Raw genomic sequence first — 22,056 nt, 5'->3', positions numbered from 1 at the left:
AATTGTAATGGTTTTTTATATTAACATAACAAACATGTTATACTTACGTGCTATGTGCAATGATTTTGATCCTCCTTTCAATGGTTCCCATACTGGCAATCCTGGCTCCTCCCCCCCCCTCAGAGTGCCCCAACAGCAACCTGTTTGCTGTGGGGACACCCGGCGCGCTCGTAAGACAGCTATGGACACAGAGAGAAGGGGTTACTGGGGAAACTGCTTACAGAAACCTTCTGCCTTTACAACCACTTTAAGTTGACTAAACAATTTCTCCTTACTGCACTGACTGCAACTGCAATCTGGGACTAGTAAGAACAATTCTGAAAGCCTGCTCTTCCTAAATGTCACAGGGGGTATACCCACCCCTCCACCCCCATGCCCCTTACCAGCCACCTGGGCTGCTATGGCTATTGTTCAGCTACTGCTTAGGGTCCATTCACTCTTCTAGGCAATCATGTTTAAACTATGTGAAAAAAACCTGCAGAGATGGCTTTGTCTCTAGGGAATGGCAGTGATCAGTCAAGAAATTCCAGCCAATCCCCTCCCCACTTCCCCAGGGATGACTACTTAGAAGGGTTATTAGATACCAGTAGGTATAACAAAAAAAGTGTTGTTTCATTAGGCTGCAAGAGGGAATCGACAAAAAGATTGCCAAATGGTTATCTTAAGAGTCAGAAATCATTTATTGCTGGTAAAACTGAGACAAATGTAAGATGAAAGGTGGCCAGTGCAATTCAGGGGCCAAACAGTCCTTCTTTGTCATGACTAGGATGAGCGATGACAAAACTTCTTTTAAAACTCTTTGAAAAAACTGGAATCATGCTCTATGTCAGGGAGAGAGCTTTAACTGCTTCCCGACCGCCCTATAGCAGAACTACTGCTACAGGGCAGCAGGGCAGCGCAAAATCACACATATATATATATATACATGATTTTGCATTTCCGGGTATGGGGTGCACCCGCTCCGCCATTGGTGGCACCCGGCGATTGCTGAGGAACACTGACGGGAGAGGTCTGTATGTAAACAACACAGATCTGTCCCCTGTTGGCACCAGCATGCTGCTTTGTATTTCTCTGCATAGCAGAGCAATAAAAAGCAGCATGCTTACATAGTAAAACACACACAGCACACATAGTGAAACAGCACACAGTTAACCCTTTGATCGCCCCAGAGGTTAGCCCCCCACTATATTAGTGTCACTTGGGATATCAGTGGCAGTTAGTCAACCCCATGCCCCCCCCCCAGTGTCATAATGCCCGCCGCAGTCCCGCTATAAGTCACTGATCACCGCAATTATTACTATAAAAAAAAATTCCAGTATATAACAGCCATTTGTAGATGCTATAACTTTCACATAAACCAATTAATTTACTTGTATTGGGATTTTTGCAGCAAAGAAATGTAGCAGAATACATTTTGGCCTAAATTGATGACGAAATTTGATTTTGATATGTTTTATATTCAAAAGCCAAAAAATATAGTTTTTTTTTTCAAAATTGTCGTCTTTTTTTGTTTATAGTGCAAAAAATAAAAAACAAAGAGGTGATCAAATACCACTGAAAGAAAGCTCCATTTGTGGGGAAAAGAGGACATAAATTTTTTCATTTGGGTGCAGCGTTGCATGACCGCACAATTGTCAGTTAAAGTAATGCAGCGCTGTATCGCAGAAATTGGCCTGATCAGGAAGGGGGGCAAATCCTCTGGAGGGCAAGTGGTAGTCATAGTGGAGGTGTGTTAATATTGGGCAAAGGAACAGCAGGGGCAGGCAAAGGAACAGTAAGCGGTAAGTAGAGCATTTCAATAGTAACATAGGGAGCACTCATCATATAAATCAGTCTAACTTGCTTTTTTCTTTCCCTGAGGCTGGTGGTGATACATTCTTTTGATGCTGAAAGCACACCAGTTATCTGATTGTTTGATGTCAGCGGATATACTTCCATGTGCTTGAACACAGTAACAGAGACAGATGGGAAAGCACTGATGTGCCAGATAAATTCCGGTGACTCAGATCAGACATGGACCAGTAAAGTGCCTTCACCTGGAATAGCTTTGTCTGAAACTTTTTTGATCCTCAGATACACTTAAACTATTTAATTGCAACATACCTCTTGGCAGCAAATTACTATTACATAATATATAGACTGTTGCTGTAAACATATGTCGTGAACATACCATAGGTATCTTTGGATGCTCAGATGCTGAAAAGCACGCAAGTTCTCTGAGATATATATAGATATATATTATTATTATACAGTATTTATATAGCGCCAACGGTTTGCTCAGCGCTGTACATTATAATGGGAGATAGTACACGAGACAGTACAGTAACAATACAATACAATACAATACACGAGGGGTTCGAGGGCCCTGCTCTTTAGAGAGGGAGGGGAGAGTGGTACAGGAGGAAATAGCTGTGGGAGATGGAGTGGTGGGAAGAGCGGAGGAGATCAGCAAATTAGATGAGGGCAGGGTAGGGTTCTCTGAAGAGATTGGTTTTCAAGGTGCGCCCGAAGGTAAGGAGGGAAGGTGACAGTCTGATGAATTGGGGTAGTGATTTCCAGAGCATGGGGGAAGCCCTGGAGAAGTCCTGGAGATGGGCATGGGAGGAGGAGACCAGGGAACTGCAGAGAAGGAGGTCTTGTGAGGAGCGGAGAGTGCGTTTTGGGTGGTAGATGGATATCAGGTCATTGATGTAGTTTGGGTCAGTATTATGAAGAACAGCTTTGTACGTAAATGTTAATATTTAGAATTTTATGCGTTGGGCAATCGGAAGCCAGTGGAATAATTGGCAGAGGGGGGTGGCGGATACAGAGCGGTTGGTAAGGTGGATGAGTCTGGCCGCAGAATTCAGGATAGACTGAAGCGGGGATAGCCTTCGGGTATATATATATAGATATATATAGATATATATATATTATGAGAGGAAATGAGATGCAGATAAACTCACAACAACAAATTTATGAAAATGACAAAAGTAGAATTGTCAGCAACCAGTCAGATCTCTAATGCAGATGAAAGCTAATTCCTGATTGGCTGGTATAGGGAGCTACACTTAGGCCAGGTTCACATATGTGCGGATGGTGCGGCTTGTGCCCATGCAAAACGTGGCCTGCACGACCGCATATATGTGAACCAGGGGTAAAGGCTGGTACACATGGGACAAATAACAGTCGTTCAACAGAAACCGGATGACGTTCGGTCCGTATGTACAGCAGCCTGTGCAATGGAAGCCAGTCTGATGATTGGCTTTTATCAAATGGACATGCTGGAAATCATGCATCCGGTCAGCACTTGAAGCCAATGGCTGTGAGCACTGATTAGTGTGTTCTGGCCCAGGAGGGCCAATCCCCTTCTCAGAACACAATAGCTCAGTGGGGAAAATTGCCACCCTAGCATCACTTAGTTAGTACAGCAACCCCTTAGTCTTTTTCGTTCAGCCTGCTGGTTTGAAAGAGAAACTCCCCTTGTGTACATAACATAGCATACATTAATGACATTTATTTCAGTTGTGATTCACTTATTTCCTCTATTATACTTGTACTTTATTATGAAGATACCCTGCATTTCACAAAAAAGAAAACAAAATATGTGATCATTTAACTAGCTTGTTCAATGATGATTCCAGTATGACGATGTCACACACATTAATTATCACCATATAATGGGGTAAAAATAGTTTTGGTTAAAAAATAAAGTTACATTCAGGCATAGGTGCATTTAGATATTAAAGCAAAGCTCCTTTCTCACATTAAAAATAAATAAAAGTCAACAGCTAAAAAAACTGTAGTTTACCTGTCCTATGATCCAGTGGTGTGTCCACACCATCCTCTCTCCCTGGCGCTGGCACCCAGCTGTGACAGCTTGCGGCTTCACAGTTGGGTGTTCAGGAGTCCACTGCGCATGCGCGAGTAGCACTGCGCATTGTGAATGGTTTCCTAGTCTTCTTGGACCTGTCACGTGTCCCAGAATACTATGAGGGGGAGGACAACTTCTGCTTCCCAAGGGTGCCAATCCCTCACGGGGACACGGGGAACAATCCTTAAAGCGGAACTTGCCCTGCTTTAAGTTATGTATTTGCTCTGTTTACATACAACTTATGTACTTTTGCATTGTAACTGCAGACTTGAAGTGAGAACAGTGAAGAGATCTGCTTCACAGACCGGTTTGACTTGATGTTGTCACTGCCAGAAGCCATACACCAGGATTTCTGTGCTGTACTCATGTAGTCCACAAGGGAAACAGACCACATACTGCTGGAAGCAAACAGACCCTGCGCAACTATAGTTTTAGAGTGTAAATGTCTCCAGACCAGGGTTGAGAACAAGGAAGGTGCTAGGGATCCCTCTAGACCAGTCCTTTTCAACCAGGATTCTTTGAAATCCTAGGGTTCCTCTAGAGCAGGGGTAGACAAGAAAAATATAATGAAAGAAATGTCACTGCAAAAAATATAAACTTAGCACACCTTAAAAGTGGACAGTGTCAGTCAGTAGTGCAGTGGACAGGACCAGTTATGCAGTGGACAGTGTGTGGACATTGTCATTAGGGCAGTGGACAGTGTCGGTAGGGCAGTTGATGGTGTCAGTAGAGCAGTGAATGTTGTCAGTGAACTGTCAGCAGGGCAGAGGTTGGTGACAGTAGGGCAGAGGACAGTGAAAGTCTGTAGAGCAGTGGACGGTGTCAGTAGGGTAGAGAATGGTGTCAGCAGAGCAGAGGATGGTGTTAGTAGAGCAGTGGACAATGTTAGTAGGGCAATGGATGCTCTCAATTATTTTTTACAGGTTTTGTACAATTTTTTTTACAGCCCTGTTGGGGGGCTTTGGTGAAATATCAGGGGTCTAAACAAACCCCTGGTGTCTCCCTTTTGAGACAGAGAAAGGAGACTGAGGAATGCGTCCTCTATCGCCATCGTTGCAGCCTCAGCTGCACAGAATGAATGATCTGGTGAGCTCTGCAGTCTCTTTACTCATTCACAAACTGAAGCATAGTAAACACAGTTTAAACATTGGTACTGATCACTTATTGTGTTCATTCAGAAAAAGTGGCCGGTAAATGACAGTGGCCTGGTGGGAGGGAGAGGAACAGAAGCTGGAAGCACTATGAGGACGTGTGGAGGGGGTGGGGGGGTATCAGGAAAGCACACAGGAGGGCCCAGGCAGCAAGTGAAAGGGGAATCTGGACAGGAGGGGATGGGGGGCCAGAATTTACTGGAACTATGAGAGATTGGTTCCAGTAAATGCCAGCCTTGCCACCCCTCCTGTCCAGGTTCCCCTTCCTTCTGTGTGTCAGTAGTGCAGCTTAAAGTTCTTTCTTCCCTGAGCTGCTCTGTATATATGGGAGGAGCAGTCCGGGGGTCGGCAAGGAAGGGACGATCTACCCGTCACCTGCCCGCAATCAAAGGGTAGATCTCAAACGACATGTTACCAACCTCCACTCTAGAGGTTGCTTGGGGTTCCTTGAACAATGAATACTTTCTGACTCTCAAAGAAGTAACCATTGTCACCGTGATCTTTTTAGCTATCAGAAATAGGGAGGGGATTTTTCTTACTAACCATAAATGTTAGGTACATTCTTTCCATTGACCACCAATGTAAGGACCATGCTTCCCACTGAACACCACACGTATTAACTGTAGATATACAGTAGTTATTGCTAGCAGGGGTTCCCTGAAACTGGGAAGTTATTTCAGTAATAACAAGGCTGGAAAATGCTGCACTAGATCCTGGCAAGAAATCATATGATTTGGGCAATGCATGCTTAATAGACCTAGGCTACACAGCCAAAATGATACCCCCTATAGCAAGTGAATGGGCCACTCTGCAATTGCCCTGCAACTGTGTACTGTACAATCCACTCAGCTGTGGCATGCCAGTGAGGGGATCAGAGGGTTAAAGCAGGCAGTGAGAAGGTGATGCAATGCCTCATCACCACCTGTCAAATGTTCTCTGAAGAGCGATCTACAAGTTTAAATCCTTAAAATGTCAGTTCCCTGGCTGTCCTGCTGATGCTTAGGATACAGTGCTTTTGCTAAAAGCACCAGCTAATTTGTCAGGAAACAACTTTTTTTTACTGTAGCATCCATTGTAAGAGATTTTATAATCATCAGAAATGTGAAAACTTTTAATTTAACATCACTTTAAATTTCACACGTCACATGAATCAGTAGGGTACATGTCTGCTTTACAAAATCTTGTTGTTAGATTGGCAGCAAGTAAAGAGGATGAGCAAATCACAGCCAAGGAGGCAGAACCTGATAATGAAACAAGCAAGAGTGTGCATTCTCCAAATACATGTGTAACAGAACCACAAAATATGACAGTGATGCTTCCCATCACTAACAATGCGCATGAACAGTACATTGTGTATAATAGATTTTACTATAGGCAGGTAACAAGGTAATTCATCTGGGAGAAAACAGCTCTGCAAATTAATTTTGTGGCAATAATTATGAACATTTTATGTATAGATGACTTTTTTTTTTAGAGGACAGTCCATAATTTTGGATAATCTAATAGCTGAGCCAATACGATGCCATCAATGTGGGAATTTTGGATCACAAGTGTCTTAGGCACAGTTTACGCAAGTATATCATGTGGACACCTCTTTGTAATCTTTAACTGAAGAGGGTCTTTGTGTCTGCCAAAAAAACATTGGGTAGTCAGCAAATATAGAGATCTCTGGCTAACTCAGCATCAGAGTATTGGTTTTAGTCACAGACAAAGGAGCTAATTTGTTGGAACTAAAAAGTACCTTTGTTGCCAGCAACAAAAGCCATGTCTCATTTTCATGCAAGGTTAGAGAATAGCTTTTTGGGAGTTACAGGCAATACCTCCACTCTTCATAAATCATCCCTGTAGAGCTGTGATCCCATTGCCGCGGCAGAACAATGTGTATAATGAAGTGTTGTAATGATTAATCCGAAAATGGCTACTAGCAATTTACAGTAGTAAGACCAGTGAAAGCTGTGTGATTGGTTGCTGCACATCATGCTAGTTTGTACCTTGTTATTAAATCAGACCCATGGTTTGGTCTGGACGTTTGCCACAATCACCAAGTAGCAGCATTTGTGGGAATTGTAATTACATATACTGTAGAAAAGCAAAACAATGTCCTCCTGTCCAGCTAGTTTAATACAGACTCTATGAAAGCTCTCTGATACTTTGCTGCTCCTCATTTGTCAAATCTTGTTTGTAAATAGACATTATGTATTTAATAAAAAAAATCTGGTTGGATTTTACATTGTTACATAGTTAGTTAGGCTCAGGGGCGGACTGACAACTCATAGGGCCCCCAGGCAATAAGAGATAATGGAGCCCCCTGTGTCTCCGCCTACACTAAAGCCAAAGCCACACCCACACAACACCCCACCTACATATTGCAGTTCAGCTGCATAGAGGGGGCATTAAAAATAATAAAACAATGTCGTGGGGTTCCCCCTCCATTAATACCAAGCCCTTCGGGTCTGGTATGGGTTTTGAGGGGAACCCCATGCCAAAATAAAAAAAAATGGCGTGGGCCCCCCCCCCCCCCCAGGATCCGTACCAGACCCTTATCCAAGCATGCAGTCTGGCAGGTCAGGAAAGGGGGGGACAAGTGAGCGCCCCCCCCTCCTGAACCACACCCGGCCACATGCTCTCAAAATGCGGGGTGCTTTGGGGGGTCCCCCCCAAAAGCACCTTGTCCCCATGTTGATGGGGACAAGGGCCTCTACCGCACAACCCTGGCCTGTGATTGTGGGGGTCTGCGGGAAGGGGGTTTATCAGAATTTGGAAGCTCCCTTTAGCAAGGGGGCCCCCAGATCCCACCCCCCCCATGTGAATGAGTATGGGGTACATGGTGCAGCTACCCATTCACAAAAAAAAGTGTAGTGTGAAAAAAGACAGGAGTCTTGACAAGTCCTTTATTAAAAGGAGAAAAATAAAAGCGTGTCAATCACGATGCCCGCCACCGCTACCTGATAAAAGAAAAAAATGGCTCCCCTCCTGATGCAGGCTCCCGTGCGTCTGACTGCTCCACTGGCTGGACAGTTCTTAAATATGTAAGGGGTGGAGCCACCTAGTGACATCATGCGTGTGGCCCCAGCTCCTTGTGACATCATTGACCCAGCATGCCCCAGTTGATGATGCCACAGGGGGCAGGGTCACCCACCTGATGTCCCTGGGTGACCCCGCCCCTTGCATTTTAAACAACTGCCAAGCCAGCGGAGCAGTCAGATGGCCAGGAGCCAGCATTGGCAGGGAGCTTTTTTATTTTTTTTTCTTCGGTTAGCAGCGGCGGTGGGCATCATGATTGACATTGGATCTACTTCGGGTGACGTTCTTTCATTTTTCTTCTTTTAATAAAGGACTTGTCAAAGACTGTCTCCTGTCTTTTTTCACACTACACTTTTTTTGTGTTAATGAGTACCGCATACTCATTCACATGGGGGGATGGGATCTGGGGGCCCCCTTGCTAAAGGGGGCTTCCAGATTCCGATAAGCCCCCCACAACCACAGGCCAGGGTTGTGGGGAAGAGGCCCTTGTCCCCATCAACATAGGGACAAGGTGCTTTGGAGGGGGAGCCACCTCCGCTCCAAACCCCCCCCCCCCATGTTGAGGGCTTGTGACCTGGTATGGTTTCCTGACCTGCCAAGCTGCATGCTCGGATAAGGGTCTGGTATGGATTTTGGGGGGACCTCTACATCATTTTTAAAAAAAATTTGGCATGGGGGTTCCCCTCAAAATCCATACCAGACCCAAAGGGCTTGGTATGGATGGAGGGGGGACCCCATGCCGTTTTCTACGTTATTTTTTTAATTGCTGGCAATTCTTTCTTTTACGTTCAGCTGTCAGTGGGGAGCCCCGCTGACAGCTGAAACATTAACACATGGTTTTCACTAATAAAATACCGCATGACTTGCATGGTATTTTAGTAGCGTTTTTTGGTGAATTCAACCTTTTTTTTTTAAAACTGCTATGCGGTATCCTACCGCATACTCGGATGTAGTAACATACCGCTTAGTGAATTGTGCCCATTGAGCCTCTCACTGGGCCCCCTACTGACCCCTGGCCCTCAGGCAATGCCGAAGGCCCGAATGGTCAGTCTGCCCCTGGTCAGGCTGAAAAAAGACACAAATTCATCTAGTTAAATTAAAAAAAAAGGAATGCTCACGGGCAGTATATGGCCCTTGGAGCCCTCTGATGTGGCCACCACTTCAAACTGAATGTAGGAGTTTTGATGCACCTTCAGAATGTGCACCATAACTGCAAGATATAATAGAAGTCAAAGTGCAGCTAACCTGCAGATGCACTGCGCTGCACCTCTGGTGCAGGTAAACCACAGTGCATCAGTATGAAAGCAGCCTTATAGAGGGCTCAGGGCAGTAAGGGATTGTTTACATTTGTGATTTGTGGGGCGGTAAAACCCCATAGTTGAGATGTGTTTTTACCACACACCCCAACCACTGGTGTAGCATCAGGGGTCACAATGGCGAACTTGACCCATGCTCCCTGTCACATTCTGTTTTACACTTATGCAGGCCATAGATGGGTCGAAAATCGGCCGATTTTTCGGCCGATTTTCGGATCGTTAGTGGGCTATTTGTTCGGCCGTTTTTCGCTATTTTGGCCGTTTTTTTTTTTTGGTAAAGTTGGAAAAAAATCGGCCGATTTTGCCGATCGGCCGATTTTCGCAGCAATTAGTGGGCAAATCGGCCGATTTTTTACCGATAAAAAATCTGCGCATGAGCAGTGACCTGCAAGAGGAAGACAAAAAGAAGAAAAAGAGGAAGAGGATGAAGAAGAGGAAGAAGAAGAGGATGAAGAAGAGGATGAGGACGAAGAAGAAGAAGAAGAGGATGCGGATGAGGATGATGAAGAAGAAGAAGGAGAAGAAGAGGATGAGGATGAAGAAGAGGATGAAGAAGAAGAGGATGAAGAAGAAGAAGAGGATGAATAAGATGAGGATGAAGAAGAAGAAGAGGATGAGGATGAAGAAGAGGAAGAAGAAGAGGATGAGGATGAGGAAGAAGAAGAGGATGAGGATGAAGAAGGAGAAGAAGAGGATGAGGATGAAGATGAAGAAGAGGATGAAGAAGAAGAAGAGGATGAAGATGAAGAAGAGGATGAAGAAGAAGAAGAGGATGAGGATGAAGAAGAGGATGAGGAAGAAGAAGAAAAAGAAGAGGATGAGGATGAAGAAGAAGAGGATGAGGATGAAGAAGAAGAGGATGAGAATGAAGAAGAAGAAGAAGAGGATGAGGATGAAGAAGAAGAAGAAGAGGATGAAGAAGAAGAAGATGAGAATGAAGAGGAAGCAGAAGAAGACGAGGATGAAGAAGAAGCAGAAGAAGACGAGGATGAGGATGAAGAAGAAGACGAGGATGAGGATGAAGAAGAAGAAGAAGAAGAGGATGAGGGTGAAGAAGAAGAAGATGAAGAAGAGGATGAGGATGATGAAGAAGAAGAAGTAGGATGAAAATAAGAGGAATTCCAGTCCAGCAAAAAGTATCCCTGCAGAGAGCTCTGCTATTTCTTTGACAGTTCTCTGACAGTTCCTTGACATTTACAGCGGTTGCAACATTGTATCTATTTGTTTCCGAATAAAAACATCTGTATCCTAAATGGAAACAAATAGATACATTGTTGCAACCTCTATAAATGTCAAGGAACTGTCAGAGAACTGTCAAAGAAATAGCAGAGCTCTCTGCAGGGACACTTTTTGCCAGCTGTAGACGGGATGAAAATCGGCTGATTTTTTTTACCATTGATGGTAACGTCGGCCGCTTGAACGACCGATTTTTCGTTTTTTAAAAGAAAAATCTGCCGTTTTTCGACCCATCTATGGCCTGCATTAGACCCAAGGGGCGGCAAGGGCATCATATACAAGAACTGATCCTCTCCATTTTCATTCTGCAACGGCTGAAAGCTGGCTTCTCCTCTTCTCCCTCCCTCTGGCATTTAACGGCTGTAGGAGGAAAATGTTCATTATGCTACTGAAAATGAAAAAAAAAAATTTAATTCCTAACCACTTCATTTTATAGTGGCCTGCGACCGGTTACCAAATTACTTAAGTGGTTCCTTGGTCTTCAAAAGGTTGAGCACCCTGATATACAGAATCCTATCCAGTCCCACAGAGGACAGATTCACCTCCTGTAACATGTTATATGTTACACCCAGGTGTGTCCCTTGGCAGGTGCAGGAGGTGCATGCCGCACCGGGTGACACCTATTACATGAGGTGACACCGATCCAGCTCCACTAAAAGGTAAGTCTTAAAGCAAGGATGAGGATCAGATGGATCAGATCTGCGGTTTGAGCATAATGGATCGGAGTCTGATACATTATGCTCCCCAATCCACAGATCCGATCCATCTTGCGGGGATCGTCGGCTTCCTTTAAAACTTACCTTTTCGTGGAGCTTGTGGAGTGATCAGTTAACCCCGTATAGGTTGCAAGCCGACGATCCCCGCAGGATGGATCGGATCTGCGGATTGGGGAGGACAATGGATCGGACTCCGATCCATTTTGCTCAATCCGCAGATCCGATCCATCCTGCGGGGATCATTGGAGGGGGTGTCACCAAGCGTTCCGGCTCTGGGTGACACCAACCCTAGGGACGCCCCTGGTTACACCTAAATATAGGGTGTAGCATACAGTATAACATGTTACTATGCTCCAGTCTCCTACTACTCCCCCCCCACCAATCCTCTGCTGCGTCAGCGAGGGGGGGGGGGCGTTGGAAGGGTATGCTCTCTCTGCTCCACTTTTAAAAACTGTGCGGGGCTCTCCCACACAACTACGTCATTCTTTCACTCAGCTTTGTGAATGAATTAACTAAAATTCCCATCTGCTACCATGGCAGATGGCTTGTAGTTCTCTGTGAACTGTGAGGGTTCTTCCTGCAATTCAGTAACTGTCTTCCCATATGGGAAGTATGGGCAAACATCTTACTGAGAGTCTGCAGGAGCCTGACATTGCACCCGTGATCCACTGCCTGCGGGTGCAATGATTTTTACATGCTGCAGTGTAACAAAATAATGCATGCACATTTTTTACCTTCAAAATCACGTGTATTTATTATTTTATTTTACAGAAGGTGGACTTTTACTTTAAGAAAATCCTGTATGTGTTGTTATGCAGGAATTGGGTGTGGGGCCCATTTAGCTCACAGCCAGTAATTGAGAAAACTCTTTTTAACATCTGTCACATGAGGTGACCTAAAGCAGAGATCAGATGTCAGAAGCAGTCACCTAGTGGGTATGTTTACTAAATGAGACACTTAGCTACCTTGTCACATCCTAGCGATACTGTGTGTTTCATAACATTGTCATATTTGATGAAGCTAGTGCCTAGTGTTTTTGCACAGTCTGGAAAAAGCAAATTATGCTAAGCTAGGGTTGCACTTCTGACTTTGTGATACACAAGTGTTGACAGAACTTTGGCTTGATTAACTTTAGGCACTGCATTTTGTAAATAATTGTTTGGTAACCAAGATCAATTCTGGAATCAAGGTCAGTATACAGCCAAAGTTTTCAGCTCTAGCAGTCAGCACTGCAAGTGATCCTTCAGCATTAAAGGCCACAAATCCCTTTTAATATGATAAAGCACAACATACACATGATGTAGAAATGCTTGTCTGCATTGAGCCATCTGGCTCAGTACAGAACCTTTGCTCTTTACTACCCAGAATGAGTGACTTGATGTTATATGGAAATCTAGAATGGTGCCCGTGGAATGTGACTTGGATGGGTTTGACATGTCCTATTCAGCCTGTGGTCTTCACAAGAGCATCTGCTGCCTGCAGGTCTGTGGCCAGCTCACTCATATATGTTGAATTATGAGCACCAAACACAATACTGTCCATTTCTTACTTTTGCTGTAATTCTTTGACAGGTCTTCAAAATCGATGTTTTATGCAATGGCCGCAGACATTCTTTGGATCGACGTTACAGTGAATTCCATGCACTCCATAAACTGGTAACTGACCATTTTTTAGTTATGGATAGATAGCACAGGCACTAGAAAAATTGTGCATGTCCACCATGTATTTTGGATGGTGCTCTACAGACACCAGTGACCCCAGGGGAACCTTTGAAACGATTTTCATGTCTTGGGGACCCCTTGCTAAAATCAGTTCATTGGCAGTCAGTGGAAAAAATGGCCCTTTACTTTGATGGCTGGTGGGAAGAATGTTCCTTTTACAATGGTAGCCAGATGACCTTGTGGACAGCTAAAAAGATCATTGATTGGTGTGATGCAAATGACTCTGTCAAGTGGCATTGACCCCGGCACTGTGCAAGCACCATGAAATGAAAGGTCAGTCAGCCCAGCTCAATAAATCCCTAGTATCCCCTGGAAGAACCCCAGGTTTCCACAGAGCTTTGGATGAGAAAGGCTGATGTATTAGTTTATTTTGTGTGCATTATAACATTTTTCTGCTTATGAATCTAGATTATTTTTGTCTGCGCTTTTTTCAAGTGAATGATATACATTATCTTTGTGTCTGTGTAGTTGAAGAAGACCTGCAAGGTGCCAGATTTTCCATCCAAACGAGTTCCAAACTGGATGTCAAAGGTCCAAGAGCAGCGTCGTCAAGGCCTTGAAGCTTACATACAGGTGAGTAGACTTCCTATTTCCACTTTCTTTTCTTTCTTTTACATTTGCGGCTTTTTTTCCCTCCCTTTTATGCAACACCTTCTACCTATTCTCTCTTGGCAGATTATCTTTCCCACCATTATGGTTCAGTTCAGTTTAACTACACTTCTTAGCTACTAACCACACCCTTTAACTTTACCCATCCAGTTGGGGTGCTGTGCATCAGTTCTGCTTTATGAGCTTGGAAACAGTCAACTCCAAATGAGATCTGGTGCATGTGCCTTAGAGAACTTAGAATAGATCCATACTTCAATAAAAGTAAAGGCTTGTCTAAAAGCACACAATATATTGTGTCTGATACTAACTTTGTTGGCCTGAAAAGCCAAGTCTGTACCCCTCTCTGATTAAGTTTCACTTTGTTACCTGTTGCCTAACTTTTCCTGACTTCATTATTAAGCTCCACTCACTGCCATCCACTTCACTAGTAAGACCGCCCTTACTGGCCACTGAGGCAATCTGAACAGTGGAATGTCAGCTGACATATGTGTGCGGCTTTAGTATTCATTTAAGAAGTGTTACTCATACAGGTGAAGAAATATACAATATATTGCTACACCATGACCAACAATACTTGTAGCTCACAACATATCTTATGGCCAGAAAGAGGAAGAGACCTGGCATGCTATTACTGTACAGTGTGGTTTTCTGGGGAGAAGAAAGCTTTGTCCCAGGACTATATGGAAGAGGCTAGTATTGGAGAGGAACTGAAAACAGGGAGCTTACACCATTTGGTGTAATTGAGGAAGAACAGAAAAGAAATGTTTTCATGTAATTTCTGATAAATGGAATTAACAGGTATTACCTGGAAACACGTTAGCCTTCAGATAATGATGTTTTTAGAAAAATAATCTCATGTTATGGCATTGTGTGATACAGCTGTGTGTTTATAAAGAGTTAATACTGGCGGGTGGGAAGGTGGAATATTATGCAGAATTTATTATCATGGATTGTAGAAAAATGGAGCTATTAATGTACATGACAAAATAGCCGTTTGGGTGGGACAAGAACATGTTATCTACTGTCACATATTATGTTTCTTCTACGCCAGCCTATCAAACAGTTCTAGTTTTCCTGCACCCATTAGATAGAAGGGAAGATGGAACCTGGGGAAGTTTTTCTTCCTTCAAACTGAATACAGAAAACTAATGTGAGGAATAAAACAGTTTTGGGGTGTGGATTCTTCAGGGAGGTGTGTATTGCATGACATCTTGGTGACTCTAACTTAATGGTTAGGTTAATATAAATGTAATTATGTCAGACAGATACTACACATTTTTTTTTTCAGGGGGTGCTTTGGTTCAACAAAGAGGTCCCAAAAGAGCTATTAGATTTCTTGAAGTTGAAGCATTTTCCACAAAGCAAAAAGAACTGCAGCTTCCAGTAAGTACATTTTATGAAGAGCTTAGTGTGTTAATTGTGAGCACAGGCACTTTGAAACAATTTGAAATTAGAGACAATTGGTGTAGGGTTGGTACGGCTGCTCCAAAGGTGGCCATAAGTGGATCAAAATTCAGCAGGAACTGGCCAAATTTCGATCCATGTATGGTCAGGCTGGTTGTACAGCAGTTGATCGACTTCTGTACAACCAGCCTGTTGGGTTTTTCCCGAACGCTCAGTGCCACCAGCTGTAGCCGGCAACACTAATCAGTGTGTTCTCACGGCCAAAAAGTCTCCCAGCTGTCAGAACACAATAGCACAGCGGGAATGACTTCATTCAATGTGGATGAGATAATCAGATCACTTTTTTTTTATTCAACCCCTGAGACTCTGCAAAGAAGCTCAGAACACTTGCCATCCTGACTAGCAACCAGGTTACCATTTCCAGAGGTACACTTTAGGACTTTAGGAGTACTGGCTGCTCAAGAGATTAAAAAATGTTTACAATAGTCATAAATGATTTTAAACATAAACCATTAAAGTTCCAAACACACAATGGTTTTGAATGGGCACATATTCTGTAGGTGCAACAACATATTCTGTAAATACAGTATAATGGCACTGCATGTAGCATCAAATAATATATTTATGTAATATTTTATTTATAGAACACATGGGCTTTGAGAATACAACATATCAAGAAAATATAGTACTATGACAGAGGCAAATATATTTATTTGTATATCTAGTAATAGGTAGTCACATTCAACCAGACTTACTTATCCAAGCCACCTCTTCACTAGTGATTAGTTCAGCTTAATGTGACTAACCACTACTAGATATTCCATGACACAGGCATATTGGCAATCGGTTTTTGGGGTGCATACCCTGAAACCAGTGTGGGAATATGAGAAAACAGCAAAGGTCAATTGAGTGTATTTAACTACTACTAGATGTATCATGACCTGGATAAATGAGAAGCTTGACAGATATAATTACTTGTAGCCAGGGGCGGACTGACCATTCAAGCACTCGGGCACTGCCCGAGGGCCCGGGGTCAGTAGGGGGCACCATGAAATGCCCCTGGTACCTTTTATAGGCTTTTTTGGGTGTGCTTTGAGTGTGGGCAAGGACATGGGCCCCATGATCCCCTATTGCCCAGGGGCCCCATGAGTTGCCAGTCCGCCCCTGCTTGTAGCACAGCCTCTGCTAATATCTAAGCTCAGCAGGTTTGCTCCTTTGTGACGTGTTCTCCTTTTCTTAAATTCTGCACTCTATTCTAAAGATACAACACATCTGTACAAAATGTACAAAGTGTTCTTGTTCATTGTTTTTGTAGTAGTGCTATCCATTGTGCAGACTCCTGAAAGTGGTATGTGATTACGTGATGCTCAGTCTTCAGTATGGACCTGCGTGCCATAGATTTTCTCTCCATTTGGTACCTTAACATCACCCATAATTATGGTGCTTGTGTATACAAGTGTATACATATTGATTCTGCTCAAGCAAAGGCAAAATCATTGACCTATGATGAACACAGATTCTATGACCTAAAACTTCTCAGGGGCTCGCAAGTTAGAGAAACAAGCTTGCATTTACTTTAGTACTTTGCAAAAATGGACATGTTTTCTTTTCTCCAGGTCATTGACAGATTTCACTTCAGAAGAGAACAGGTACGCACTATTCTGTGTCTTAGTTCATGCACTGAATGGCTGACCAGTTTTTCAGGTTGCAATTTTTTTCCGTCATGACATCAGCTGTTAATGTTTGCTCTGTTAAAGCACATATAACACTTGTAGGCTAGGCATGTCTATTTTTTATTAGCCTTCAGCTAGTAACATTTGTTTTGAATAATAATCAATTCAAACCATACTTGCAATTTTTGTGACCATTATGACATATTGCCTTCTCAACACATTTTTGATCTGGTATTTGTGGGCTGTATAAACCTCACCACCATCAGCAGAACTAGGGATTTTTTTTTTTCTCAACAGAGGTACTGATACTTTCCTGTCTTGTCTCCTAAACACCACCCAAATTTCCCGGTCTCCCAAGAACCACCCCTCCACTCCCTTTTTTAACCACTTTGCATCTGAAGCAGTTTTTTCATTTTTTGCACATATGTAAAAATCTGCATTTTGTGCTATAAAATTACTTTAACCCCAGATAATTATATATTTTCTGAAAGCAAAGACCTTGCAGAATAAAAACATATTATTTGCATTTTTTTATGTTGCACTATATTTGTGCAACTGTTTATCCACTTGCCCTCCAGAAGATTTACCCCCCCCCCCCCCTCCTGTCAAGGCCATTTTTTGTGATACTGCACTGCGCTAATTTAACTGATAATTGTGCGGTCATGAAACGCTGTATCCAGATGCAATTTATGTCCTTTTTCTCCCACAAATAGAGCTTTCATTTGGTGGTATTTGAACACCTCTGCAGATTTTACTTTGTGTGCTATAAACAAAAAAAGACAATTTTCAAAAAAAAAAATAATAATTATTTTCTGCTATAAAACATCCAATAAAAAAATTTTAAAAATCAAATTTCTTTATAAATCTAGGCCAAAGTGTATTCTGCTACATATTGTTGGTAAAAAAACTCAATAATTGTATATTATTTTGCGCAAAAGTTACAGCGTCTAAAAACTATGGTACATATACTGAAATTCTTTTTATTTATTTTTTCTTAATACAAGTAATGGCAGCAATCAGCGACTTATATCGGGACTGTGATATTGAAGCGGACATTTTTACACTAACTGGCACTTTGTGGGGACCAGTGACACTAATACAGTGATCAGTGCTGAAATATACACTAATGACACTGGTTGGGAAGCAGTTAACATGTAGGATGATTAAAGGGTTAAATGTGTGCCTAGCTATGTGCTTGGTGTACACTAGATGGTGCTTTTATTGTGGGAAGTGATGGATCATGTTCTCAGCTCTGCAGAGATACAGGATTCATGACTCCCCCCTGTCACAACAAAACTGTATCTATGTAAACATAGTCTGTTCTTACTCCCTGACCGAGGATCTGTAGCGGCTTGTAGATCAGTTTGTGCTGTGACTATTCATAGCAGAAGTGATCCTCCAGCGGCGCACGCGCCCCCATGTGGCGGAAGGGCAAAATCACGTATATATGTGATTTTGCACAGGAATGCTGCCCTGTAGCCGTAAAACTGCTATTAGGCGGATGTTAAAGGGTTATAAAATGAACAAAATGCATTATATTTAGAGATAAACTTTAGTACAAACACACAATATAATACCCAATTTTTATAAAAATATAAAAAGATCGAATTGCATTGAGTAAATAGGTACTGAACATGTTGTCTTAAAATTGCATGCACCTGTGATATTGTAGTACCCCAAAAAAACACAAAAAAGGTGATGTTTTAAAAGCCCTTACTGCTCATCAGCTTAGAGTTAGCCATGGCCATAGAATTTTTGCTTGTTCCTTAGCGGCAATATCTAAAATGTGTGGTTCAATCACAGTTTACATACATATGTTCACCCCATGCTTGTGTTTGCATTTGTGTGTGCAGGGCAAGGGGAATTTTTTTTGTTTTTCTTTTTTTAATAATTGTTATTTTAATTTGTTTTTACTTTATTACTATAACAGGGGGGATGTGATAACATTGGGCAGGTGACAGGTACTCTTTATGGAGACATTGGAAGTCTATTAAACCCCCATTGTCTCCCCTGCCCTTTACAGCAGCTATTCAGATGCACAGAATGTGCTTGAATAGCTGCTTCCCTGGCTGTATTGGCTGGGTAATGACAGCTTTTGAAGTTGGAAACGCTTAGAGCTGAGTGCTTCTGGCTTCATTCACTGCAGAAGAGATTGAGGAACAGATGTTTCTCGGTCTCCTCCCACTCGCCATCTTCAGACCCACTGATGTGGTCCCAGAGGGGGTGTGGGGTGCTCCACCTGTGCTGTAAAGGTGATCGGGTGGCTATAAAGCTGCCCAGATCACTTTTACATTACAGCTGGGAGCTGGCTGAACATAACGCAGGACCTATATGGAGTGCTTTAGAAAAAATACAGTCAGGTCCATAAATATTGGGACATCGACACAATTCTAAGATTTTTGGCTCTATACACCACCACAATAGATTTGAAATGAAATGAACAAGATGTGCTTTAACTGCAGACTGCTGGCTTTAATTTGAGGGTATTTACATCCAAATCAGGTGAACGGTGTAGGAATTACAACAGTGTGCATATGTGCCTCCCACTTGTTAAGGGACCAAAAGTAATGGGACAACTGGCTTCTCAGCTGTTCCATGGCCAGGTATGTGTTATTCCCTCATTATCCCAATTACAATGAGCAGATAAAAGGTCCAGAGTTCATTTCAAGTGTGCTATTTGCATTTGGAATCTGTTGCTGTCAACTCTCAAGATGAGATCCAAAGAGCTGTCACTATCAGTGAAGCAAGCCATCATTAGGCTGAAAAAACAAAACAGCAACACCAAAAGACCCGGAAGACCACAGAAAACAACTGTGGTAGATGACCAAAGAATTCTTTCCCTTGTGAAGAAAACACCCTTCACAACAGTTGGCCAGATCAAGAACACTCTCCAGGAGGTAGGTATATGTGTGTCAAAGTCAACAATCAAGAGAAGACTTCACCAGAGTGAATACAGAGGGTTCACCACAAGATGTAAACCATTGGTGAGCCTCAAAAACAGGAAGGCCAGATTAGAGTTTGCCAAACGACATCTAAAAAAGCCTTCACAGTTCTGGAACAACATCCTATGGACAGATGAGACCAAGATTAACTTGTACCAGAGTGATGGGAAGAGAAGAGTATGGAGAAGGAAAGGAACTGCTCATGATCCTAAGCATACCACCTCATCAGTGAAGCATGGTGGTGGTAGTGTCATGGCGTGGGCATGTATGGCTGCCAATGGAACTGGTTCTCTGGTATTTATTGATGATGTGACTGCTGACAAAAGCAGCAGGATGAATTCTGAAGTGTTTCGGGCAATATTATCTGCTCATATTCAGCCAAATGCTTCAGAACTCATTGGACACCGCTTCACAGTGCAGATGGACAATGACCCAAAGCATACTGCAAAAGCAACCAAAGAGTTTTTTAAGGGAAAGAAGTGGAATGTTATGCAATGGCCAAGTCAATCACCTGACCTGAATCCGATTGAGTATGCATTTCACTTGCTGAAGACAAAACTGAAGGGAAAATGCCCCAAGAACAAGCAGGAACTAAAGACAGTTGCAGTATAGGCCTGGCAGAGCATCACCAGGGATGAAACCCAGCGTCTGGTGATGTCTATGCGTTCCACACTTCAGGCTGTAATTGACTGCAAAGGATTTGCTACCAAGTATTAAAAAGTGAAAGTTTGATTTATGATTATTATTCTGTCCCATTACTTTTGGTCCCTTAACAAGTGGGAGGCACATATGCAAACTGTTGTAATTCCTACACCGTTCACCTGATTTGGATGTAAATACCCTCAATTTAATGCTGACAGTCTGCAGTTAAAGCACATCTTGATTTAATTTCAAATCCATTGTGGTAGTGTTTAGAGCCAAAAATGTTAGAATTGTGTCGATGTCCCAATATTTATGAACCTGACTGTATATAGACATGACCATACAAAGTAGGCTGTTACTGCAGAAAAAAAGCACCATGCTTACAAGCTATATATAAAAATGTCCCTTTCATAATAGTGTACAGTAAAAACAAAAAAAAAAAAGTATGTGGTGCTAAAAGACGTCTCCAGTATGAGATTATTCCTGGTTGTTTATTGGAGGAAAAATACATATAAAAAATAAAGATCACTCACCTGGTCCTGTTCCTTCTTTCTTCCCCATAGTGACAGTGCAGCTGTATGGGGCTGTCTAATGGCAGACACATACAGCACTGCTTCTCTTAACCAGGTTATATATACTGAAACCACCCTAAAATGTTCATAAAGGAAAAATTTAAAAAAACATAATACGTCTCTGTAACACACGCACATTGCCCCAATGTCTTATCCATTTGAAGACCCTGCAAGTACAGAAAATACCTGTCAATCTGACAGAAATGTACTCAGTCTTGTGAGCTGACAACACAAAGCATTTATGTACAATGAGTGTTGTTTGCTCTGCACAGTTTTATCTTGTCAAACTACTCAGACCCATCCTCTCTCCCATCTCTGCAACATAAAAACTAATCATCCTTAATTCCAAGATAAGGACTGGGAAGGTGAATTATTCCACCTGCGATAACACCAGAATTGTGCACTAGACATAGGACAGCTCAGAATTTCTGACATGACAAACAGGTATTTCTTGCACTTATTAAACTGATACAACATAACACTTTCAGTGGCATTTTTAAGGCTACGTTCACACTAGCCTTGTTAGCAAGCGGCAGACAGGCATTTGGGAAGCGTTTTTACCATTTCCCAAACGCCTGGGAAAATTCTGCGCATTGCGGCACATAATGCTGTTCAAACGGAAGTGTTAGCGTCACGTGGCGTCGCGTTGTGGCAAAACGGACGCCTCTGGTCGAGTCAGGAGGAGTTGAAGCCTCCTATTCAAGTCTATGGTGCCGCTCCGCAAACGCCTGCCCAGCATTTGCGGTGCAGTTGCGACACGGTTGCAAGGCGTTTGCGGAGTGGTAACACCATTCAAACTTCATTATAGGTGTTTGTGGGGCGTTTTTAAAACGCTTGGCAAACGCCTAGCAACCGCCGTTAAACCGCGCATGCGGCGTTTATGTTTTACATACACTTTAAAAGAAAATCTGTTGATGGGTCTTTTATTTTAGCCTAGAGAATCCGGGCCAAATGTGTGCGAGGGCTGCTTTGCATTATTTGAAAGATTTTGTCCATTGGTTTATAAAGGTTGGGGCATTGGTTGTCGGTCATCCCTGGGGCAGGCAGTTTGGGAGGGTTGAACTCTTGCTTTGATGATGCCTGCATAGGTAATGGTGTTGACACCTCTTGTTGTCTCTTTGCAAGTTAATAATGAAATCAATGATCTTATTTAGCTGTCTGTAAGAAGGCATTTTTCAAATTGACCCCCAAAGTAAG

The 22,056-nt window shown here is 42.8% G+C and overlaps 1 protein-coding gene across 3 annotated transcripts in view; it reads left to right on the top strand.

The window, feature by feature from the left end:
- Positions 1-22,056, top strand: part of SNX22 (sorting nexin 22) — a 37,845-nt gene that overhangs the window by 9,950 nt on the left and 5,839 nt on the right. For 2 of the 3 annotated variants that reach the window (XM_089663964.1, XM_089663962.1), the window contains exons 2-5: positions 12,868-12,951; positions 13,486-13,590; positions 14,915-15,009; positions 16,647-16,679. In XM_089663964.1, the coding sequence (XP_089520090.1) occupies positions 12,868-12,951; positions 13,486-13,590; positions 14,915-15,009; positions 16,647-16,679 (317 nt within the window). The remainder of the gene's footprint in view (positions 1-12,867; positions 12,952-13,485; positions 13,591-14,914; positions 15,010-16,646; positions 16,680-22,056) is intronic. The other variant, XM_089663963.1, reaches the window with a different exon arrangement.

Source organism: Staurois parvus, unplaced genomic scaffold (assembly GCF_062004578.1).
Source record: "Staurois parvus isolate SC_StPar_1 unplaced genomic scaffold, SC_StPar_1.0 ptg001805l, whole genome shotgun sequence".
NCBI lineage: Eukaryota > Metazoa > Chordata > Amphibia > Anura > Ranidae > Staurois > Staurois parvus.
Note: the sequence above shows the minus strand (reverse complement) of the source record. Positions and strands in the feature narration are given on the sequence as shown.